This window comes from Pangasianodon hypophthalmus, chromosome 14 (genome assembly GCF_027358585.1).
Source record: "Pangasianodon hypophthalmus isolate fPanHyp1 chromosome 14, fPanHyp1.pri, whole genome shotgun sequence".
NCBI lineage: Eukaryota > Metazoa > Chordata > Actinopteri > Siluriformes > Pangasiidae > Pangasianodon > Pangasianodon hypophthalmus.
The window spans coordinates 22,486,130-22,504,080 of NC_069723.1; the positions used below are offsets into that span (position 1 = coordinate 22,486,130).

Below are 17,951 nucleotides of genomic sequence, written 5' to 3' on the forward strand. Positions count from 1 at the left end.
TACACTCACTCTTTTTTGTACATTTAATACAAATCTTTGGGATGACTCTTTGTATGAACTCTACCCTCAAATCTGGGACAATACACTTCCCCATCAACTGAGGGATGTCTTTTCCAAAGTTTTAGTTCTGTTTAATCACTTCTTATTCCTGTTTAGTTTGTACTTCTTGTTCATGGACTATATAAGCAATTTACACAAACAATAGTGCAAAGTCTTGCCTATGTATCCTGTGAGTAAGTCCTGTGTCTTGTTTCTGTCTTGTCTGTGTTTTGACCCTGCTATTTCTGCCCCCAGTTATGAACTTAGATTGTCCCTGATGGGTTTTGTATTTGTGAATGTTTACTGGTATTGACCATTGGACTTTTTACTGACTAAGAGTTTGGATGTTGAATAATTAATCATGGCACATGGAGCCTAATGCTTCTCTGGAGTCTCTCTTGTTATACCAGTGAGCTTATTACTTTTTAATTTCACTTTAAATGCCAGTCTAAGACCAGCATACGAAGCTAATTGTTCTACAGTGACAAAAAAGCACAAGGCACAGTTTCTCCCACACATCAGTTGTCATGTTAAACCATTGATGACGACCCTTTGGCACATTTTAGCAGTCTCATTTTGAGAAGTACCCTTTATGTCCTCTACAATGTGGCAAATTCATTTCGCAGATGGAGTCTCGCGGCCCTGTTGGTCTCCGTCTGGAATATGGCTGTGCCGCACTGCTCTGCCTTTGCAATTCTAATGAGTGGCCATTCATCAGGACCTGATGGCTGGACAATTCGCTCACTGTATAAATCTGCTGATAATATCAGAAACATGTGTTTACAATAATATGCTTCTGCTGATCATGGTTTAACTGTCCATCATGTCCGAATAGTTACTGAAGCAAACAAGCTGCACAGCGTCCAGCTATAACAGGTGAATTTATTGATTTTCACTTATTTATGGATTTTTCACAACCGTAGCCTACGTGTGCTGTAAATTGTTCGTCCACTCAAAGATTTCCATCCATAAATGCAGTTACTGATTAATTTATATTTGCTTCAAGTTAAGATAAATTATTATTAATGATATTATATCAGTTACTTGTCGGTCCTGTGTGTGGCCCATGAATTATATTTTTTAGTGATAACTAAAATCTATTGAAGAATGGATTCTGTAGCCTCGCAGTCATCTTAAATACGTGTAATTACTTTATGTTTTGATTTACGTAGCACCTCAGGGAAGGGTAATTGGATAGGCTCTCCATTACCCCTAAATGAAATGGCAGGGTAAGAGTCTGGGAGGTGAAATTAAGTGGTTTGCAGTGTGTGAGAGTCAGCCGTTCAGCTGCATCTCTCATTGATACATGAGGACACCATGTTAATATAATATATATATAATTAATGTCTAATTCAAATGCATTAGTGTTCCTACTTGAAACTGATGCACAATGCGTCGAGAAGTGGATGCTCATTCATTTTACTTGAAATGCACTTACAGAGCCTGGGGTTCCACAGTGACTGGGATTCCTCCACTGATCAGATATTTTATTTTAATCGAATGTAAGGAGAACTTTACAAAGTCCTCTGACTTGAAAATCTATAACCCCACCTTTATGTATACCAAGGATAGTTATGGGAATTTATCCATTAACCTACCTTTAGAATATTTTCCTACAGAAACAAGCTGAATAGATCATCATCAGGCTAGTATGGGAGAATGCTGTCATGTGACATGCTGACTAATAGCAATTGAGTCAAGATCTCAGTAAATCATTCCTATTTTCTGTAATAATGCTGAAATCACCATCATTCTGTGCGTTATCTACACTGAGCACTACAGTTTGACAAAATCCTTTAGAGATTTAGTACAGGGTCCTGGCTGCCTGTAAATGGTAATGAGAGTAAAGGATTGCAAACCATTTACAGGTACCTGGGACTTTGATATTAAGAGCTAGAGCTTAAAATGAATTCATCACATACTCTCACTCACATTGAGTTCAATTACAGCATCACCTTCCCCCTATTTATAACTGTATCCCGTGGAAGGTGACAGTCATGTATACTCGTCTGAGACATTTTTCTCTCACCCAAATTATATCAATTACCTCTCTAGGCTTATGTATATATATATACATATATATATCAGTTTTTCTTTCCATTATACTCCAAATCTCAGATTAGGAAATATGTAACAACTACGTGAGTTCGATTTTCGAGTTTGTGGCATAATTCCTGATGTCACAGTCAACTGGCAGCAATATTGACATACAAGCATTCCTTTTTATGTTAAATGTTGAAATGCCAATTCATTTGTGGAAGAACATATTTTGAGTTGTTTGTTAATCAATGTTCCAGACTTAACTTGGAGTGTTAAGACTTTTCCAGGGCCACTCAAGCGTTCAGTCCTTATTCCTCTTGTCCAGTCCCTTCTTTTCAGTGTTCATTAAGTTCTCCCACATCACCTCACTGCTGTATTCTCTCCATCGGCCTCCTGTAGCCGCCCACATCAGATTTAAAACACCGACAAAAAAACAGGCCAGTTCCCCAGTGAAGACACTTATCAAACCCCACTCTGAAAACATTCCCTTCGAGCTACAAGCACGGCTCGACTCGACCCACCATCCTGCAAGGTACAAGGACAACACACATCAAGACTTTTTCTGTCTTGAACCTCCCCTGGCTGTCCCTGGCTATGAAGACCCACCTCTTCATAAGCATTGAAGCTACCACTGATTCTACACATAGAAACATCCTCAGCTTGCACTCTGTATCCATAGCTGTACTAACTCCCACACTAACTCCTCTCTAGAAGGATTTTAGCCTAATGGTATTCTCAGACCCTGACCTATTTGTGCTAACTCGAGGATATGTTTTGCGATAGAAACTATAAAACACTTCTGTAAATCGCTCTGGATAAGAAGTGTCTGCTAAATGCTGTAAATGTTGTTAGTTGCAAAACGATTTGTTCCCACATTTTTTACAACCGTGATCAAACGCCATCAGCTGTAATCAATTATACCACATCACTGTTGAATTCTGGATTCTGATTGTTCAGAAGGTGTTGATTCATTTTCTCTAACAGCAGCTCTGACAGTAGTGCAGCTGCAAATCACAGGTTTATAGTAAGAATGCACTCATTCTAATACTTTTTTTCCCAATAGTCACAATTTAAACAGGGACTTGTATGGCGGGCGTTCCACATAAATGGATAAAATGATGAGTGTAATCATTGATACCCTGCAGTTTTCTGTAAGGATATTTGTAAGGTTTATTTCTAATGTCAGCACTTTGTAACACTTAGAGGTAAAGTTAAAAGACCTTTACGTTTTCCGACATGGAAAAATCTTCAAGACAGAGGAGTGTGGTTTCTCAGTAACATGGCAAGCTGTGCTTTTTTTGACTTATTAACTTCACATTTCTTGAACATTCCACATTAAAGATAACTATAAAGGGATATATTATATTATATTATATTATATTATATGATATGATATGATATGATATGATATTGGGTGCTGTTGATTAGTGAATTGTACCAAATGTAACCATTGGTAATTTTTTGTGGTATAAGAGGAATAAAACACTTCGGCATGTGATGTTACTGGAAAATAATAAACCTTAAGGTGGTTACAGTAACTCTTCTCCATCACACCAACCCATTGCTGATTATTTACCCAAAACAGCACAAAGTGCTTTATTCCATTTATTCCTTACTTATCTCCTTTTAGCATTAACATCTGCACATGCCATTTCAGTAGAACACTAAATGATTAGAACATTATGCTGACGCTGGGTTTGTCCTAAGTGCCCATATGAAGCAGACCTTCAGACGGCATGAGCATTATGATTACGGTCTATTATTCTCCTCTGCTCTACACTTTACTACATGTTATTGGCAAAACTTGGGTTAATGTGTGACTCCGTGACAGTGCTGCATTGTGGATAAGGCTCTTCCCGTATTTTCTCATTCGAGTCATTTGCCTTTTAGAGAAACAGAGAAAAGTGCAACATTTAAGCATTAAAGCCATTAAAATGTGAGTCAATTTGAGAGAGGGTCACACAAGTGAAAATGAGAAACAATGAATGTGGCAGGAGTGATATGATTGCAAGGACCCCATAATCAGATCACTCTCATTAAGTCTGTTGAAATCACAGAGGCTTTTACTTCACTTGTATTGGATTACCAGGAATACAGCGCTCTTATGACAATCTGCATTATCGGAGCGATTTTTCTTCCTCTCCCTCCCTCCCTCTGTCTCTCTCTCTCTCTCTCTGTCTCTCACTTGCTGGTGTTGCAGAAGGGCTGAGCTCTAGGCTGTGCTGCTGGTAGTGTGTGTGTTTGTGTGAGAGAGTGTGTGAGTGGTCAGGAATTCTAGCAGTGCTCAGATTATTCGGAGAGTTTGTCTTCTCGTGAGCAGGAAATACAGCACGGACATTCATCAGCCTGTGGTGCTACAGGATACAGGTAAGGTGTGTGTGTGTGTGTGTGTGTGTGTGTGTGTGTGTGTGCACTATGGTGGGTGGTCACAGGACCAGCACATCTTAAAGTGAGACTTTAACTTATGGTCATGATACTTGAGCATTACTTTACTGTAGATAACTGTACATAGTGTACACCTTTTTTATAATTTTGAAAGCAAAACATAGTCTCAATTTAATCAAAGAAATTAATGTCCTTCATATAAACCACCTTGGCTGTCATCGTGGAGTCTCATATAAACACATAAGATATTGTTAAACCACAGTATGAAATTGTAGTGGTGTGACAAATTCATGCGTACGTGATTTATATTTAAATGATGAGGCAACAGTAAACTTAATTAGTGTACAGTTATTAAAATGTGAGACTGTCCTGAATAACTGCATGAATGCTTCATCTTTTAGAGTTATAACATGTTGCAGTTCACTGAATTATCACACCAGATGTGAATGTTTACACTGATTGATTTAAAATACGGCTATAAAATTCACTTATTTCAGTAACTGCTTTATCCTGGTCACGGTCGCAGTGGATCTGGAGAAAATCCCGGGAACACTGGGTGTGAGGTGGGAATACTACCTGGATGGGATGCCAGTCCATTGCAGGGCTTCATAAACACATTCACATCTAGGGGCAATTTAGAGTAGCAAATCCATCTACTGACATGTTTTTGTGAGATAGGAGAAAACCAAAGAACCTGGAGGAACCAATGTGAACATGGGGAGAACATGCACAGAAACTCCACGTAGACATTAATCCCAGTTTAGGATCAAACGAGGAACGCTGGAGCTGTGAGGCAACAACGCTACCTGCTGCACCACCATGCCGCCCAATTAAAAACAGATTTAAAATATTTGTATTGCTTTTATACAATTATAATTAACAAAACATGACAGAACACAGTGTGTTTATTATGATACTGACATTATATTTCAACGTCATGAGACACTTTTCTGAGTGCTTATCATCACGTGTCAGTGCTTTTATAACGTCATTGTGTTATTTAACAAAGAAAATCATATGTAAATGTTAATATGGTAAAGTTTTCTGTAATGTTCTGTAACATTTATGGAAGGAGTCTCCAGTGTCAGAGCTTTTTAATGGACAGAGGTAAAGCTTTAAGGTTAACTTCAAGTTTTAACAGGAAAGTTTTCTCTAGTTAATAAGGCCCCATTACCTGCACTTTTGTGTGAGAATGTGATTATCTAACTTATTTGCTATTTTTAATTTAATTACACTACCGTTCTTACTATCTTTGCTACACTTATTGATGATACTGATCTTCATTTTTGATTATTTAACTGCAAATCATGCTTTTTTCAGGTTGTTAAAATCTTATGCTTAAGTACACTCACCCTGACCAGACGTGGGTTTGATCGTATAGATATGCCAAAGATGAATTTGGGCATGCTTGTATGATTGAACATTGGCCAGTGTCCTCTGGGAATTTAACCCAGTGCTCACACTAGCTCATGTTGCTTGCAGTTTGTTTCCTGTGTATATACACTGATACTGTTGTCACTTGTGGGTGTGGCCTGTACAGTTTTTTCAGTTCTGATGAAAAACAGTAGTAGCTATATATAGCTTCGAAAGCTGACTACTTAAACAACTGAACAACTGAAGAAATGTCAGACCACACACTATAAGATTGGTCTGAGGAGTCAATCGAGAAAATCGTTTGAATTTGTCTGCATAGTATGAAGAAAATAAACAGTTGCTTTGTCACTTAATGTTGTGAATGTATGGTAAGGGGTTACAAATCTCTAAATTAATATTACTATGAAATATTTTAATATTTAATATTACATAATACACACATACAAATGGATGAAAAACATATTATCACATGAAATGTATGTTATTTCTCCATAAAGAACAATATAATGTACAGTATAGTATATAGTATAGCAGTGTTGTGTACTTTGCTATTAATTTGAATTCACTGGTCTAAAAGTGCTATCAAACATTACAAGAAAAAAAGAACTGCTATGAGCACAGATATTTAGTAACAGTTAAGAAATAGATGCCATGACTGCTTTGTCACATATTCTCACTCAGGGGCTGTCATTAGAGAAGATCTGACTCTCTTCTCACAACAAAAGACAGCATTTCCATGATATCCTGTGCCTCCAGAATGTCAGCGTGATTGAAGATTCAGGACCTTGGACAGTATTTCAGCATGGCACAATGTGAAAAAGTGAAATGATTTGCGCAGCTGTTAAATCAGAGCACAACAGGACGGCTAATCTCAAACAGGTTGCCGTGTTTGAGTGGAGCAGTGAATGTTGATCTAGAGGCGAGCAGGCAGAAGGAGGAGGTGAAGCTATGAGCGACTCAGATGCCTGGTTATAGACGGCTGTGTCACTCCAATCTGTTACTACTGGGCCTGTGGCCAACACTGCGCTGGCCTCTTAGCAAAGTCACTGACCACTAACTTCTAAACTGTAGGAGGAATATGGAGGGAAACTAACTGACACTGAAATAGCTGAACATTTGTCACATTTTAAATGTATGGGAGTCTGTGGGAGTTCATTTAAACATGTTAAATTATTTAACTATGAATTAATCTAATAGAGATCAATATTTTGACCCTGTGATGAATATAGCAGTGTATTAGTGTAATATCCATTACAGAAAAATCACACACAGTATTTCACATTATGTTGATTTTCCACACGTGATCACATTTTTTTAATGTTATGTCATTGTGTTTATGTTAATTCACATGTGCAATTTCTGGGTGCATTTTCAAATGTGCACAGTTAATAATTTGTAACACTATACTATACTAATAACTTTAAAACACTATACTGCTAAAAAATAAAAACAGCAGAGGTTATAAAAATAATGGCACCCAGTGATAAATTGTTATCTAGATCTGTACCTACACAAACCTTAAGCATTCAAAGACCATCTCCATTTATTTTATTTTCTCAGGTATCCTATGGTAACCATTAAGGAATAAAACATTTGAAGGTGTGCTGCTATAGAAAATAATCACAACAGGGTGGTGTGATGAAGTGGAGTTACTGTTTCTGTTTATCCATTTATAGTTACATTTAATTTACAGCAGTGGAACATACAAAAGACAAGTTAATTCCTGTTCTCACTTACGCTATAGCAGCTATAAAATTCGGTTCCCTCACCAGCTCCTTTTTTTTTTTTTTTTTTTTAACTCTCTCTTGAATTTAATAAGCTTGGCATAGAAAACGCAAACTCCTTTGTTCTGAAGACAGAAAACTTACAAATTGCTGACACTGGAGACTCCTTCCATAAATCTTAAACAAATGGCTTTTTTACAGAAAACTTCCCCAAATCATCTACATTTTTCTTTCTTTTGTTAAAACAACATGCGTTTATGTAGCTGAACATATAGAAAAGCTGCTGTTATAGAAGATTAATCAACACCTCCTGACCAATCAGGATTAAGAATTCAACAGCGCTGTCACATAAGCGAATTTATTTGTTTTTGTGATCTCGAGTTATGTATATCACAATCACGAGATAACAAGATTATCCTGAGAGGAGAATTTATTTGAGAACGTGATATAACAAAGTGTTATTTTCCGGAAATAGTAAGACTAGGCCAAAAAATGCAGGAAACATATTCTGCATAACATTTGATACAAATTTAAAACACAACTAACACTTTTAATGTCTTTCATAAACATGGGTTGGTTTGTTCCAGATCATTTTAACATCTCCATGTGCCTAACAGCTGTGAAGCTGCCAGTCATCCCACTTTCAGCATCGCTGCATCCTGGCTTGGTTTAGTCGTCTATGCAAATGGGAATGCTTTTAATTCTAGCCAAGCAGTTATTGATGGAGAAATGAATGGGTGTGATTTAAGAAGGCTATTGAAGGCTTTGGAAGGCTATTGATTTTACCTCCTCTCACATTGCTGGCGTGATGTACTGGTGTGAGTGACAGCAGTTCTTGGACTTGGGTTAGTGACTGGATCACACTTGGCATCTGTGAACTGTCTGTGTGTGTGTGTGTGTGTGTGTGTGTGTGAAATTAAATGTGTAGAAAACCCTCCACATGGTCGTATTTTTGACATTTTCTTCTATATAGTTATGAAAACTACAGATTTTCCTGATCTTTCCTGATTTTTTTCTTATGCATGTCTCTAGATCAGAAGTAAAGTTCTAGCGTTTTAAACTCTGGTTAAAAGTGAAATGGGAGAAAATCACATTTAATGATTTCATTTCAGTTCCACTGAAAGACTCCCTGCCTATCTCCTACCGCCTACATTTACAACCCAACCTTACTGCCAAATTGTAAAGAATTTTAAGTTTAATACAGGAAATGAGTTCTCACTTTGATTATCAGCATCATCATGCATCATCAGTCTCTGTCTCATCACCTGAGGTAAAAGTCACTCACGGCGTCTCTCATCATTGTCTCTTCAGTCCACTGAACTCTTCATTCTGTTCTTTTGGATCAATTTCTTGTTATTAATGTCTTTGTATTAGTTAGATCAGTTAAACATTTTAAAACAGTTGTCTGTACAGTGTGTGTAAGCGCTCTTCTATGTTTTGATGATGATGTGTTGGTGCAGGAACACGGCGGACATTTTGACAGCTGCTATCTGATACAGGCTGAACTGATTAGGTTTATAACACATAGCTGTTCCACAATTTAATCAAATCGTGAGAAAGACCTACTAACTGTTTTTACCACGGCATTTGTTAAACTCCTTACACAATGTTATTTTTGCAGGCAGACACAAAGCAGGGTTAGGAAGCAGCCTAAATAAAAACAATAATAAAATAATAATAAGATATATAATAAACAATAAAATTAAAAACATCAATTTAGTGAAATATACAGTATTTATGCTTTCCTAAAGTAACAATGTCAAAGTATATCACTGGCAGAAAAGCTCAATTTTGGTCAAAGTCTTGACTTTTTTCTTGTCCAAATTCTGCCGGAGTGACTTCTGATATTTAATTTGTCAGAAAAAGATCTCGTACCTCTCAGATTTGAAAAGCCTGTGTTCTGGAACATATTTTCATGGATGAAATACCTCTGCAGTATTTTAAAATTTTCATAAAAATAACAATAAATAGGTTATCATAACTCTTGGTACTAGTTGCATTGGTACTAATTGGTACTACTCGCATTATCAGTCACAGTCACATTCTCACGCCTAATGGATATTGCAAAAAAAAAAAAAAACATTGACATTTCCCTGACATTTCATAAAGAAGTAAGAAAAAGTGAAAGGGCAGACCAAGATGCGAAAAAACAAGGGTGGTGTCTGTTTTGTTTCTGAAACTTGTTGGCTCACAAATTTCAACGCTGTGCTATATGTGTGATTTTGGATTTCTAAAGGACACTGAAGTGGCACAGATGAGCAGAGCAAATGGTGACATTACTGTGGCAAATCATGAAGTTACTGTACATGACTCCATGAATAATTTGGGTAAATTATACTTAAAGAAGCTAAGTCGTATTATTTCTTTGATAACAGTATTTGTGTTGTTATATTCATGTGTTGTTATAGACCCAGTGTTCAGAGCAAAATGTTTGTTCTGAATTTGAGCTCATATTGTGAAGCTTAACGCAAATATCCTTACATGGTATCACTGCATTATGCAATGTTATTGCAATCCCTGGTGGTACCGCGATCCTCATACCTATGCTATTAGCCCTATTTCTGTGACAGTATTCAAGACTACTGTACTATGTGAAGTACTTGGAGCACTGTTGTGTCTGTATGTTTCCCTTCCTGTCCAATTACCGCATCATCTTTCCCTTGAGCTTCCGATACTTCATGGTTTACAAATTAAGCACCAGTTTTCACTTTAAGTTTTTGCATAAGGCCAAAAGGAGAGGAATAGATTTTGTCTGAAAATCACATGTAAATATTGAATAAAATCAATATGTAAGGGAAGGATGGTGGTGCAGGAGCAATGATATGCACATGCACCGGGTTTGGCATGGTATTGAAAAAGTGTCATGTATTATGTACGAAAGCCTCCACATTTTACCCACCAATATTTCTGGCCTGGAAAACATGCCAAGTCGTTGTTTAAACTGCACTCTATAACTGCTGGGCTACTTTTATTCACTTTTATCACAGAGAAATAATACTTCATTATGTGCAATGATAACTCCATAAATATAATGACCTGAATGCAGAGCTACAAAAATATCAATAGATTTTGATGAATTGTTGGTTCATAAAAGCTTTATATTAAATGAGTGAGCCTCGCAGAACAGAGAGTAATATTTAATACCAACACACTCAGTGAATTAAATCATGCTCGGCTATTTTACATGGTGGCTGACTTACTGCTGTACAAAAAGGCATCCATTTTTTATAGAGGCACTATGTTAGTGAGGCTGAGATTATTTTATTCCTGACATTTTTATTTAGATGTTCTCAAGAGTAATCTCAGAGCTAAAGGAAATCAGGTCCAGTGTCTTAAGTCTGACAAGCAAATAGAAACTGTTGAAAGTAGAGACACTATAGGAGAAGAATGATTAAAATCTAGACTTGATATAAATGTATACTGTTAGATATCTATATTAAAAATTAACTATTCATTGTTACCTACACCATAAGTCCAATCTAATTTTCAGAACTTCAGAAATCAGAGGAGTTTGGGGACAAAATACCACAATTATTTGTCAATGATAAACAATGTATTAAAATAAGTGTTAAACTGAAAGAAACTGGTCAAACAGATAACATACTACATTAAACTATTTTATATCACAGCGCTGTTGAGTCCCTTATTCCGATTGGTCATTCCGTTGATTAAGTAAGGAATTCAAAGAATTCAAATATGACAAGTTCAGGGTGGTAGGAGTAACTCCTCATCACACATCCACATTGTGGATTATTTTCCTCTATCAGCACGTCCCAAAGTGTTTTATTCCTCTTATCCCAAATCAATTTGTAATTTATTAAATGAACAAAACAATGTGCTTTGTATCCAGTTATAGTTAGGTTTAATGTTGTGGAACATCTGTGAAATAAGTTGGTTCCTGTTCTCACTTACATTATAGCAGCTATAAACAGTTGTTCCTTCACCAGCCTCTGTTTTCTTTCTCTTTATGTTAAGAAGACAAAAAAAAAACATAAAAACAAGCACACCATTTGTCATGTTACAGAGAAACCACAAAAATACAACATTCTCTATCCTGAGGACTTTCTTATGGAGGAAAACGTACTGACTGTTACAAAGCACTGACACTGGAGACTCCTTCCATAAATGTTAAATAGATGTTTCACGTTTTAAATCTGTTTATGTGGAGCAGCTGCCATACAAGTCCCTGTGAATGAAGTGTTACTAGAAATAATTAGAATGAGTACACTGATATAAACAAACCTATGCTCTGGAGTAATAACAGCATAGCTCAGCGGTTAAGGCTTTGAGTGGCTGATTACAAGGTTGGGAGTTCTAATCCCAGTATGGCCAAGCTCCTTCAATTACCTAGTTGAGTCCTTTCTCAATTGTAACATCAGTTGCTTTAGATAAAATCATCAGCCAAATGTGTTAAATGCTATTATAGAAAATTAATCAGCCCGTTTGACCAATCACAATCAAGAATTCAAGAGCATTGTGATATCATGAATAGTGGACAGTTCAAAACTGTAGGTAAAAAAAAAAAGTAATAGTGAAAAATATGAACAACTACACCAAAAGGGCAGAACTGGAAAGGAAAACCTGAGGGAGGGAGACAAAAAAAAAAAGACAGGAAAAAAATTGAGCTTAGAAATGCAAAGAAGACTTAGTAAAGAGGTAAAATGTCTGCGCTAACATACAGACGATAATGAGCTCATGAATAACAGGTGTGTGTAATTAGATGGCAGGAGACGTGTGATTGGATGAGACTGGGGGAATGGGTGTGGCTACGAGGTGGTGCTCTTCACAGAAGCTAAAAAATATCCTTCATGCAACCATGTGTCTGTGTTAAACCAGGAATTTATGCTTTTCTCTATGCCAACCTGATGTCCTGAGAAATTAGTGAGACTGATGTGATGTTTCATGCAAACAGGGTCATGGAAAGGAATCAATGAGGAAAGGTACGAGCGCTAACCCCGCCCCTAACCCTTAATAATGCAGGTGTGGGTGTGGTTCAGAGCTGGTCTGCACATTTTTCTTTCTTCTCTCTTTTACTGCAGCTATCATATTACTGCACATACAGAAAGAGGAATATATTAAAGAGAGATAAACAATAATAACAACAACAGTAATAATAAATAACTTGAGCTGAACTTGAGCTGAACGTGAGCTGAAGGTGTGTGAGTTAAAGCGGAAGTTGAGCAGGTATTTCACTCACGTTGCTGCATGAAAACAGAGAGCACTAAAAGGTTTTGAACACTTGGGTAGTAAATGATTTACTCCAAAACCCTTCACAACTTATGTTTTACACCTTTTCACACGTAGTGCATGTGTATGAATTTTTAATTTTTATGAGTTTTTTCATGATTGTGTTTTTTTTTCCACATCAGTCTTTTCACATGCACTGCATACTGTATTTGTTTATTTCTGTTGAGAATTGTTCACAGAATTCATTCATATTTTTTCCACATGTGCATGTATGTTTATTTCTACATGTTGATTTCATAGGAAGTGCATGTTTGTGATTTTTCCCCCACATTATTTATTCATGTTCATGATTTAAAAAAACAATGATCTTCACACTTTTCATTTATTTTCACATTTTTTAAAAAACAAATTCATTCTTTTTTTTTTTTTTTTTACATTTAAATTTTTCACATGTAGTGTATGTTTGAACAAAGGATTGATTTATGTTCACATGATTTTTCACAAGTTTGAATTTACATGTGGTAATTGTGTTGTTGATGTCTGTGTGTGTGTCATTGTGTCGTGTTGTGAAAAAACACCAAGAAATTGGCAAATAAAATGACTCTGATGTTTTGCATGCGTGATCACAATTACATATGAATGCAAGTGATTTATTTATTTTTTTTTATAAAATGTACCAACCTGTGTTTTCACTTTCTACTTTCTTAAACTCTGAGTTATTTCCTGTCTGTATTTCAGCATCTGATGGTGTCATGGCTGTGGTCTCGGACAGAGTGGGGTGTGTTGCAGTACGAGCTGGACCCCCTGACCTCATCACTCTTCCTCTCCTGTGGATCCTCCTCTTCAGGCTAGTGGACGCACAAGGTCAGGGTAAGTGTCTGTGTGTATCTTAACACCACGTGGCTCTGTGTGGTTTATGGGTCTACTCGGTAATTATGGATCTTCTGAGCCACTGGACTCTGTGATTCTGCTGTGATCGAGTGTTTCATGTGATGTGTCTTGTCCCATGTGCACTGCCGATGGATTTGTATCTCGACTTTGCTTTAGAAGACATGAACTAGAAAGTGTTTGGTTTTTAGAGGTTAATTTGTGTCCCACAGTTGGTGGTCACGTTCTTCTTTAGTAATTGTGCTTCATATTCGATTTATAGACCATTAATCTATCTTTGAAATGTGGTCTCTGTTGTTTCTGCTCTCTCCATTTTTTTTTTTTTTTTTTTTCTCTGTGTTCCATATTTACGCTGCCAATTTTTATAATCACAGTAACATTATAAACATTATAATTTGTATATAAGATGTCCCATTTATTGAAAAAAATCTTTTCATTTTAGTTATTATAAGTGTAAATATAGAACTGCTGGATTATCTTGTTAGTGTGTTGTAATTTTTTTTTTCTTGTTTTCCATAATCTAGATTATAATTAGATTATGGAAAACACATGAAAATATACGGTTTGAGCTGACAGGAAGGCTACAGTAACTCAAATCTCTGAAATCACTGAGCAGTTGATGATTGGAATAAGACCAGGCCATTCTGTCATCTGTCCAGTTTGGGTGATCCTGCGCCCACTGTAGCCTCAGATTCCTGTTCTTGGCTGACAGGAATGGAACCTCATGTGATCTTCTGCTGTTATAATCCATGAGCCTCAAGGTTCGACATGTGTGTTCTGAGGTGGTCTCACCATGGTTATAAAGAGTGATTGAGTTACTGTTATTTTGCCTTCCTGTCAGCTTGAACCAGTCTGGCTATTCTCCTCTGACCTCTCTCATCCACAAGACATTTCAGCTCACAGAACTGCTGCTCACTGGATCCCCCCCCGCAACTTTGTGTAAACTCTAGAGACAGTTGTGCAAGAAAATCCCAGGAGATCAGCAGTTTCTGAAATACAACCAGGCCAGGGTCAAAATCAGGGAGAACACATTTTTTCCTCATTCTGATGTTTGATGTGAACATTAACTGAAGCTCTTGACCTGTATCTACATGACCGTATGCACTGCAATACTGCTACATGAGTGGATAATTGGATAAACAGTTGTACAGGGGTTCCTATTAAAGTGATTGGTGAGTGTAAATAAGCTGCAATTTCTGTAGTGCTGTTCAATCATTACTGCAATCACATTTACTGCTGATATCACTGTTCATTCATCATTAATGACGTCAATGCTGCAGTGACGTCTGTGTGTAAATGACAAAACCTTAATGAAAAATGTGTTGTTATTTATTGAGGGCAGGTGTTTATTTTGAGCGAACTTTCGGGAGCCCCTGCTTGTGCCCCGTCACGTCTCATTTCTCAACCTGTGAGCGAGCTGCCGTGAAGTCGCGAGCTCCGAGTTTGGGTCCACTCTTAATTGGCGTCTCCTGGGGAGACAAGGCCACATTGCCCTCTGCTGTCAGCCCCCAAGCTCGCTCCCTCCTCCTGCCCCTGTGGCCAGGCTTATTTATAGCAGGGCCATATAACTAACACACACACACACACACACACACACACACCGAGCACGCCATTCATTCAGTCAGCTAAGGAAGAAAACAATCTGAGAAGTTCCACACTTGCCTTCATTGCCAAGTCTTTGTGGACGGGAACTGAAGGTTAATTCTGCACTTGTTTGATGGTAGACAGTGAGAAATGGAGCAACACTTTGACTTTCAGCCTTCATTCAAGCAAAACAGGCGTGATTAATGTGATTCGAGTGTGGCGCATGCCAAAAAGAGATGTACTTGAGAGTCAAGGGGACACACGCACGCACACACACACACACACACACACATAAAGTATGACATTAGGCTTATTTGGTTCTTTTGTCATTTCTTATGATCTCAAAACTCTCTTTAGGACTCTTTAAATCCTGGTGCAAGTGTAACTTCCTAGTTTAACTCCAGCGTGTTGCTAATTTCATTGCCCGGTCTGTGTAAGAAAATACAGCTCCATGGCTAACTAAAATGATCCTAAAAAAACTCAGTGGTTAATGATTCCTTTAAAAAACAGTCCAGTTTCAAAACTCAATCTTAAATAAATAATAAATATAAGCTGCTAATGCTAATCTACTAGCCTGCAAGAGCTAACCTAAGAGGACATTCAGATGCTATTCTTAAATGTTTATAAGCCTCACTGTTAATGATAACCAGTTAGCTAATATAACGTAAGATAACCTGACAACACTTATTGTTCATAATCTTTACTGCTAATGGTTGCTAGCTAGCTAACACAAGCTAAACTAACAGGATTTCTAAGTGATAAATATTTATTTGTAATGCTAACTAGCTGGCTAACGTGCGCTAACTTGGTAGGATTTATAATGTTTCCATGAGTGATATTCTTAAGTGTTAATCTTTACTGCTCATGCAAACCAGCTAACTACCATAACTAACCTGCTATTCCTAAATGTTTATAAGCTTACTGTTGAAGCTAACCAGCTAGCTAGTGCAAGCTAACTTGACAGGATTTCTAACATGTTTCTTTAAGTGCCTTTCTTAAATATTTGTGATTTTTACTGTCATTGCTAGTCAGCTAGCTATCTTGAGCTAACCTGACAGGGTTTTTCAGTGATGTTCTTAAATATTTATAATCTTTGCTGTTAACATGAACAAGTTGGCTAACATTAGCTAACCTGACAGGATTTTTAAGTGATCTTAAATGTTTATATGTTTCACTGCTAATGGTGACTAGCTAGTTTACATACATACATAGAAACATTATATGCAGAATATATATTCTTTATTTTAAGCGCATTATCTTAGTTATGTTCTTATTTTTTATTTATGATCTTTACTGCTAATGCTAACAAACTAGCTAACATGAACAAATCTGACAGGATTTCCAAGAGATTTGAAATCATATTCATATGTATGTCTTAAAAGCTAACTTGACAGGATTTCTAACATCTTTTCTTAAGTGGTATTTTTAAATGCACATAATATTAATTACTAACAGTATCCATCAAGCTAACATGAGCCAACCTGACAGGATTTCTGAGAGCAACGTTTCAAGTCATCTGTATTTAAGGCATAATCTTCACTGCTAACGGTAGCTAGATGGCTTAGATAAGCTAATTTGACAGGATGTTTTTTGGAAGCATATTTAAGTGCGATTAGAAATCTGTAAACTCTTAAAATGGCATAAAAAACAGTCTGTGGTCTGGAGAAGGGCCCTTCTTGCTCTGATTGTCACATAAATACAGATAATACAACAGAGTGATCTTATATTTCAATTTTACAGTTTCTCTACGATCTTGAACATATTTTAAGAGCTACTGTGCTGTATGCTCTGTTTTTGCCTCCATTTTGGCTCATTCACTGCAAAAGGCAGAGATTGATGATGAACACCAGCGCAGGGTGACAGGAGACGAGTCCATAAAGCCATAAAACCTCAGCTGTTCTACTTCTGAAGTTTGCCTTTCACTAGGACAGTGGTGTGACTATGAAAAGTGCCAGCTTGATGATTTTGGGTTCTGTTAAATGTAGAGACTGTGTAGTGTATTCTCAAGTTAGATGTCCTACTCTAATCTGTTTTATTTTCGAGCCTTTCAGGATGTCAAGGATCGATTTAGCCTGCTATGTAGTGTCGTCTGTTTTGGAGAAATAGTGCAGTTTTTTTTTTTCTTTTTTCATTAAATCTTGTTCAGCCCCAGCTGGATTCCTCTGTCCTTGTGGCTGCACGCTAACTGCATTACTGAACATCAGTCTTCATTCCCGGCCTGACTGGCTCCTCTGTGGCTTCAGGTCAGGTTTCTCGTCTGTCCTACAGGTTATAACACTGACACTCACTCTGTGCACATCTTTCCCTTACGAGGCTGAACTAAGTGATCGTTCAGCGGCAGAAAATTGGATAGTGAGTATATTGTCTCTGTCTACTACTCATGGTGACCGGGGCGGGGCTGTCGGACGTGCTCCTTCAGGGGTCTTCAAAAATAATCATGATTATTTTGAGCAGTATTCTTAATAATAATTTATTAGTGATTAATATATGCAGTGGCTTAAATAAGTATTCACCCCATTGCACATTTTGTAGTGTCACAAGTTGGAACTCAAATAGACTAAATTGGGATTTGACTTGCAAAAGTTGCAATTGAAGTATTCGCCCCCGTTGTTTTGAAACCCCTAAGTTAGTTCTGTCGCAACCAGTTGCCATCATAATTAGTTGAATGAAAGTAAGTGTCATGTGATGTCAATAAAAATACACCTGTTCCTGTGAAAAAACAGAGTTTGT

The 17,951-nt window shown here is 37.1% G+C and overlaps 1 protein-coding gene across 3 annotated transcripts in view; it reads left to right on the top strand.

Annotated features, from left to right (window-relative positions):
* The first annotated feature begins 4,307 nt into the window (after nt 1–4,307).
* robo2 (roundabout, axon guidance receptor, homolog 2 (Drosophila)) overlaps nt 4,308–17,951 on the top strand; it is a 495,378-nt gene continuing 481,734 nt past the window's right edge. Inside the window, exons 1-2 of one of the 3 annotated variants that reach the window (XM_053239624.1) lie at nt 4,308–4,446; nt 13,488–13,619. In XM_053239624.1, the coding sequence (XP_053095599.1) occupies nt 13,502–13,619 (118 nt within the window). In that variant the 5' untranslated portion in view covers nt 4,308–4,446; nt 13,488–13,501. Of the gene's footprint in view, nt 4,447–12,363; nt 12,503–12,580; nt 12,747–13,487; nt 13,620–17,951 lie in introns of those variants that run through there. The other 2 variants (XM_034310667.2, XM_053239623.1) reach the window with 2 other exon arrangements.